A 7,966-nucleotide genomic window follows, 5' to 3' on the forward strand; every position below is an offset into this window, starting at 1 on the left:
GTTGAAGATGGAAACCCTACAATTTAGACGTAGAACCTCTGTTATACTGTACAATCTGATAACTTTTTTTGCTTCCACATTTAAATATTCTTTTAATAACTTCTTTCTGATTACAGAAGTAATGCATATTCAACATAAGACTTTTGGAAAACAGAACACCACAGAAAAATTCCCTTTGTGTCTACCATCTGGAAACAGCCATTGCTAACAGTGTGGCATCAGTCATGCTCTTTCTGCCAAGGTAACATGGCAATAAAAATGTGATAAAGAAAGATACCTGGATAAAGGTAAGAAAATGATAACGGTGTAGAAAGGGACAAAGAGAAAATAAAAGCCTCTTTCTCTTTACCCTCATCTGTTTCCATAAAGGTAACCATAGCTGTATTTTCAGTTTCATTAACCAATAATTGTATTGTGTACTTGCTATGTGTTTGAAGTTTGAGGTACTGAGAGCTTAAAGATGCAATCTTTACCTTCTAGGACCTCACAGTCTTTCTAAGGGGAGAACATAAAAGAGCTGTGAAGAACTGCAGAATTCAGAAGCGGGGGCCATCACTGCAGGCTGGTAAGGTCAAGAAAAGTTTCCTGAATGAGAAATGCCTTGATTGGAGTTTGGAGCTCACTCGGGCAGGTTTTAGTCAGAGAGAGGTGAGTGGCCCAGGGATATATGGATCTCTCAGAAGAGGTATCTAGGTTGGATAATGAAAGAGGCCCTTGAGATAACAGATAGAAGTGGAGCCTGGCTGAAACTGAGCAGTTGGAGAAAAGACTGAAGAATAGGGGCTGGGGCAGTTATAAGAGTACTAAAAGAGCTAGGAGGCATGTGATGATGACTCAGAACATCACTGAGAGTAGACAGGATGTGTTTGACAGACACTGAAGTGGCGTAATTATTAGGAATTGGTGATTGGATAGATATCTTTGGGTAAATAGGAATAGGGAATACAAGCATGACATCCCTGTTTTTGAACATGGGCAACCAGGAAAATGGTGATAACATTCCCTGAAACAGAGAAGTCAGGAGGGAAAGTGTTTGCAGATGTAGTGCGGTGGTCAGAAGTGAAGAGATGAATTTGACTAGCCATATTGTTGAGCCTTTCCTTGAACACGGGGACTGCCATCAATTTCCTTAGCATTACCCACTGAACCTAGAAATGAGCTCTGCATACAATGGGTGCTAAATGAATGTTATTGGTGAAGAAAGGAGTAGAAGCTGGGAGAGCTGAATACCTTCCCAGTTTGCCTGGGACATCTCCATGGATGTACTTCCAATTGGTAGGAATTGGTAGGTAAGATGATGCCTAGAGATTTCCATAAGTCTGAGTGGAAAGGGGATGAGAATCCAAGGACCCTCTCAATTTAATGTCTGAGAGGAGGACTAGAGTTTGCCTTCCCAGGTGTCTATTATTTGGTTGGTCTTACTCTCCTCTTTTGCTTCAGCTTCCTTTTGAACTCTGATGGCCAAGGCCTAGCTATTGCTCCAATTCTCTCATTTCATATTTGCTGGAGGAATTCAGCCAGATAATGCTGCAAGCTAGTTTACCACTTTGCAGTGACTACTTCAACCCTACAACTAGGCAGCCTAAGGTTTCTAGGAGCAGGTAAAACCCCTATGCAATCTGTCACTGTTTAATTTTCATTGCCAATGTAATTCTACCAAGTTAATGAATAGCTGGGTTGGAGTAGGGGAAGGGAAGAGACACAGAATGAATGAAGAGAAACTGTCATTTATGGGCAGATTCTGTTCTGCTTCTTAGCAAGACATTGGGTACATGGTGAACCATTGAGGGTACAGTTGTCATCATCACTGTCATCATCAAAGTACTTTTACAAAATGCCTAGTTTCAGGGGTTCTGAGCTAGGCCTACACAGAGAACTACATAGCTCTGGAATTTCACTTTTAGACCATGCATGGTCTAAGACCAGATACTGATGTGAACATGTGCAAGATGGATTTAAATCCTCAATATGGGTTATTTACACATTATATGTTACCACCTCTTCTATAGGTTCCTGATTACTTCTGGAGTGAAATCTATAAACAGATATATCCTGTATGCTCAATGATATTATCAGCTCTTTGAAGGCAAAGAACCCAACCTTACAATTCTGTCTACAGACTTGCTGTACAGAACATATATAGATGCTCAGTATGGATTCATAAATCAACCAGACCTGATGGGTAGACAAGAGTACCTTTCAAACCATTAATATTTAACTCCTTTGAACCTGTTTCTTCTATAAAATGGAGAGAATAATTGTACCACAGACATCACAGGGCTGTTGTGAGGATAGAAAGTCAATGCATATAAATTGATTAGCACACAATTTAGTATTGTCTGCTCAACTGTTAGCTATTAATTTAACAACACGAATTTCTACCTCCCGTAGGAGACTGTGGAAAAGGGGTAGCAGCTTTTCACACAAATCTGGGTATGCAATTCAGCCTACGGCGGTATACTTGTCAGTTGCCTATGCATTGGGTTTTAGGAGAAAAAAAAAAAAAAAGATTCACCCTCTCAGATATCTTCTTTACTTTTCTGCCGTCACTCTTGAACAAGGATGCTTTGTTGGGGGTGCGCGTGTGAGTTACTGACTGGGAGTGAAGGATGGGGGCGGAATTTGACGGAGAGCGAAGGCTACGACTTAAGTCGCCGTATCAGGCACTTTTTCAGTCTTAATTCAGCAAACATTTGTGTCGTCCAGGAGCGAGGAGTCCTGGAACAGACCAGGCTCGCACCCTTGCCCAATTTTTCGAAGGAACGTACGAATGGACCAGAGAAAACTGATTAAAGAGCGAGTTCCGCCGAACAAGGAAAGCCGTTTCTAGCTCTAGTGCTCAGGCGCTACGCCCCCGGCGCGCCAGCGCTCTTCCGGCGCGGCGCAAGCCCCGTGGCAACCAATGGGCGCGCAGCGCCGGGACCGCGCATGCCCCTTGCGGCTTCTCCGGGAAGTTGCTTGCTAGGTTCTGAGCCCGCACCCGCGGAGATGAAGTAAGGCCTCAACTGTCCTCTGAGACAGGTCGGGGGAATTGGTGCCCGGGGGCAGCCCACCGGGGCTGAGGTGGTAGAGCATCTGCGGGGCTGACGGGCGGGAGAGGCGGGGAGTCTAGAAAATTAGTCTCTCGGTTTTGTTCTGTTTTACCTCAGGCCGGGGCGCGCTTACATGTCCGCTTTTCCTTCGGTTTAGCCCTTTAACTAAAGTGAAGCTGATTAATGAGCTGAATGAGCGTGAGGTCCAACTGGGGGTGGCGGAGAAGGTGTCTTGGCACAACGAGTACAAGGACAGCGCTTGGATCTTCCTGGGTGAGGCCCACGTTTTCCTCTCGTAGGGCTCCTCCTCCTCTCCTGCCCTGCTTCCTAACATTTCAGCGTTCCCGCCTTTCACTCCTCCCGACATTCACCGCCCACATTTATTCCCTTCCGCTGTCTCTCTGTAAATACGTTTTCCTTGTCTGTTTTCTCCCCATTTCTAGTTTGCTCTCTCTGCCAAGTCAGTGCTTATAATAGGTACTGCCGGCCGTTCACTGTGCTGAGAATCGTGCCACTTGGTTTCTCAGAGACCGTTACTATCATCCCCCTGTCCCACCCCATTTACACAACTAAAAACAGGTGCAGAGAAGTTAATGACTTCAGGTCACATAGCTTAGGAAGTGGAACAGCCAGAACTATGGCACTCTAGAACTCATAGTCTTAGCCCCTATCTCACATTACTGCCAGCTCCCTCCCCTCCTCATTCTCCTTCCCTCAGAGTTTATCTTCCTCATCTAATTATCTCTTGCCTTCTAACCGTGGCCGTATTACCATCTCTGTATTCACTTTGTGTCATTTGCGGTAATTTGACAATTTATTCAAAGAGGTTATTGCACCAGACATTGTGTTAAGCATTTTATTTCCATTTATTTAACTATTATAACAATTCTGTGAAGTTAGAATTGTAATATCCCCATTCTATTGATGAGGAAGAAAACATTTGCAGGGAAATTTATTTCCTATGAAATGCTTAACAGTTTAGTCTTTGTGAGGTGGGGTTAATATTTGCATATTTAAACTGATTTTGGACCTTACCTGTGAATTTGCAGATAGAGAGCACATGAGTTCAAGATGTTTTTGGAAGCCAAGTTTTGTGCTGGAAACTATCTGCTTTCTCCAGAAGATTTTGAGTTTGACGAGGGTTAGTTTGGTTAGGGGTGACCCCAGCTTTTCCACTCAAAGTTAATCACTCCTTTTTCTGTATTACTGCTGCATTTTCTGTGTGCTTCTGTCATTGCATTAGACTAGGTTCTTTGAGGGAAGGCCCTGTTGCTTATTCTGATTTGCATCCCAGTGCCTGGCCTACTGCATGCATGGTACATAGTAGACACTTGGTAAGTGTTTGCTGAACTGAAATATGTTTTTCTCTTTCAGGGGGACTTCCTTATGAACTGACTGAAGGGGACATCATTTGTGTGTTCTCACAGTAAGTCACCTTTTTTTTCTTCTTTTTATTAAGTCACTTTTTTATTTCTTAACTTCTGGGTCATCAGAGTAGTTTGCTTCCATAATGCATTTTATGACATCACAAAAGCCCATTTATTTTAACTCTAGACTGACTGGCCTCCCTGCATGGGGAGGCCTAAAGCTTCTGTTCTGGTCTAGATCAGTCCCAGGACGTGGTTCTAGAACTCTCCAATGTGCCAAATCCAAGAAGTTGGTTGATACAAGAGCCTGTCTTGGAGATTCTGGTCTATTTTTATTGTCTTTTCACTGAAGCCTACACTGGAACAGACTGGAACTCCTAGGAAGGTACTCTGTTGGCCCATCTCCTTGGGCTCTTATAAACTAGGGGTAACTTATGATCATGGGGCCATTCTGGGCCCACACCTGTGTGGCACTGTAGGATTGGGGCAAAGCACAGAGGAACTGGGAAAAAAGCAAAAGGTTTAGGCAGTAGTTTTTTTCGTTGTTGTTGTTTGTTTCTAGTTGAGTGTAAGGTTAGTGAGCAGAGCCAGTCTCTTTAACTGGAGACTGAGAATCACAGGCTGATGAGGGATAAGAATGAATAGGAGAATCTTATATTCTTCATTCTGCTATGGGATGATAGCAGCAGCACTAGGTGGGAGAGAGTCTTGGCAGCTCACACTAGTTGTGGCAGCTGGTGGGAGAAGGGTTGGGTACAACCCCAAAGCTACACAGAGTAGTTAGTCCATAGGTGCCAGAAGGCCTTGGCAGCTCAGAGCAGCAGAGAGCCATGACCCTGGACTGTGGAGTCCTCAGGCAGAGAACCATGATAAAAGAGCTTGGGCAAGCAGACAGTGGCTAGCACACCCTGGCAGAGGCATTGCCATGGCAGGGAATGGTTGGACCATCCAGTGGGCAGAGGTCCCTGGCTGATTGGTTGGGCCATATATAGGACAGAAGGCCGTGGGAAAGAAATTGGACAAGAAAAAGGCCATGGTAGAGGGCCCTGGCAAGGCCTGAGGCTGCTTTTTCCAACTCTTGGGTATTGGGGAGTTCACAGTAGGTACAGCCTATAACTTCCACCCCTTTGTGGTAGCTTTGCTTAGTCCAGTCTTCCACCTGGGAGCTGTTTTTGTCTTATTTGCATTGAGTGATGATCGCTAGTGTGTGTGTTTATTCCAGTTCTCTGTTTTGGCTACACACATTGCTCTCCATGAAGATTGCCTGTGTCACTGATAACAGTGGCTTTCAAAAAATATTTTGTTTTCTGATTATCAGAGTAATGTATAGTTGTAGAACATTTGGGAAAAAGAAAAAAGTACGAAGAATAAAATAAGAATGTACTTTAAGGAAAAAACTGTTAACATCTTTGTGTATTTATTGTCTTCTTTTCAATGTTGGACATTATTTCCAATATTTTGCTGTTATGAATTATACTGCAGTGTGCATTGTGATATATACATCTTTGTATGCCTCCCTGATGGTTTTTTTCATGAAATTAATTTATAAACATTGTCAAATTACTCTCTGAAAAGGTTGTATCAGTTTTCACTCTGACTGAAATGCTCATTTTGCTGAATCCTAATCAGTAATGGTTATTTTAAGAAAATATTGCCATATGACTTCTCATTATTATTTTACTTTGCCTTTATTTCATCATCAAGGAGGTTGAACATCTCTTCATAGATTTATAGGTCCTTATTCTTTTTCTTTGTAAATTGTCTATTAAGGTCATTTGCCTTATTTTTTCCCTGTTAGTGTGTTCCTCATTTTCTTACTGATTTTACAAGAGCCCTTCATGTATTCAGGATATTAACTTATTGTTTTTAACACTTTATCATGTATTGTATTGCTATGGACTTATTTTTTTAATTTGATGTGTTATACTACATTGACATTATTATTATTTCTTGATGCTCAAACTGTCCCAGTTTTGGTCTGTAGTTATCCTGTCAAGCCAGCTCCTATATTCTTTTTTCTTTTACTTTTTATTTTGAAATACTTGAAATAATTTCTGGGTTAAAACAGGAAAGTTATGAAATAGAATGAAGAATACCTATATCCCCTTTACTCAGAGTCCCCAGATGTTAGCATTTTATCACATTTGCTTTATTATTTCTCTCCACCTATATGCATATTTTTTTTTCTGAACCGTTTGGGGTCAATTGCAGACATGATGCACATTTACCCCTAAATTCTTCAGTGTGTATTTCCCCAAATACCGGGACATTTAACTTTAGGATAGTGATCAAATTCAGGAAATCAACACTGTTACACTGTTATCTAATCTATAAACTGTATTTGACTTCGAGTTGTCCTGATAACGTCCTTTATAGCAAAAAGGAAAAAAAATGGCTTTCTAGCCTTAATCTGTGATGTAAATTGCAGACGTTTTCTTCTAGTTTGTCATTTGACTTTGTTTATTGTGATTTTTTTCTTTGCAAAATTATTATTTTTAAATTTTTATGCATTCATTTATTCATATGTTTTTGTTTATTGTGATTTTTTTCTTTGCAAAATTATTATTTTTAAATTTTTATGCATTCATTTATTCATATGTTTAAATGATCTTATGGTAACATTGACTTTTTAGGGGATGTACAGTCCTATGAGATATTTTTTTAAATACTTGAATAGATTTGTGTCATCACCCTCACAATTAGGATGAAGGACAATTCCATCATCCCCCAAACTTCCTCATGCTGTCCCTGTAGAGTCTGTCCTCTAATTGCTGGAGAAGGCAGTGGCACCCCACTCCAGTACTCTTGCCTGGAGAATCCCATGGATGGAAGAGCCTGGTAGGCTGTAGTCCATGGGGTCGCTGAGAGTCAGACATGACTGAGCGACTTCACTTTCACTTTTCACTTTCATGCATTGGAGAAGGAAATGGCAACCCACTCCAGTGTTCTTGCCTGGAGAATCCCAGGGACGGGGGAGCCTGTTGGGCTGCCGTCTATGGGGTTGCACAGAGTCAGACACGACTGAAGCAACTTAGCAGCAGCAGCAGCAGTAGCAGTGGTCAAATTGATCAGTCTTTTATTGCTTCTGGATTTGAGTCATAATTAGAAAGTATTTCTCCCCACCCATCCACTTTCTCTTCTAATACTTGTATGGTTTCAATTTTATGCATTGAAATCTGTGATCCATTTAGAGTTATTCTGATGTGTAGTGTGAGATGTGGACCCAATTTCATATTTTTTCAAATGGCTATCTAGTTGTCCCAACAGCATTTATTTAAAACTCTATATTTTCCCCCAGCAAATTGGAGTGTCACCCTTACACAGAAGTATTAACTAGGGAGGTGATTTTGATATCTTTATAATGTTGAGTCATCTTATGCAAGAAAAAGAGGTGTCTTTATATTTATTGAACACTGTGTTCGTGTCTTTCAGTAGTTTTTAAGTTTTCTTTGCGTAGACCTTGTACATTGCTTGTTAAATTTATTTCTAAGTATTTTATCTTTTTGTTGTTGCTGTTACGAATGGGGCTCCTCTTTCCTTATATCTTATGATTATTGTTTGTAAGAG

At 41.3% G+C, this 7,966-nt stretch overlaps 1 protein-coding gene across 1 annotated transcript; it reads left to right on the top strand.

Moving 5' to 3' along the window:
* Positions 1 to 2,919: 2,919 nt before the first annotated feature.
* LOC120881411 (RNA-binding motif protein, X-linked 2-like) lies at positions 2,920 to 4,499 on the top strand. Its single transcript, XM_040265116.1, has 3 exons — positions 2,920 to 2,993; positions 3,190 to 3,305; positions 4,407 to 4,499. Exons 1-3 carry the CDS (start codon positions 2,929 to 2,931, stop codon positions 4,460 to 4,462), a joined length of 237 nt encoding a protein of 78 aa, XP_040121050.1. The 5' UTR covers positions 2,920 to 2,928; the 3' UTR covers positions 4,463 to 4,499.
* The last annotated feature ends 3,467 nt before the right edge of the window (positions 4,500 to 7,966 follow it).

This window comes from Oryx dammah, unplaced genomic scaffold (assembly GCF_014754425.2).
Source record: "Oryx dammah isolate SB20612 unplaced genomic scaffold, SCBI_Odam_1.1 HiC_scaffold_23, whole genome shotgun sequence".
NCBI classification, from domain to species: domain Eukaryota; kingdom Metazoa; phylum Chordata; class Mammalia; order Artiodactyla; family Bovidae; genus Oryx; species Oryx dammah.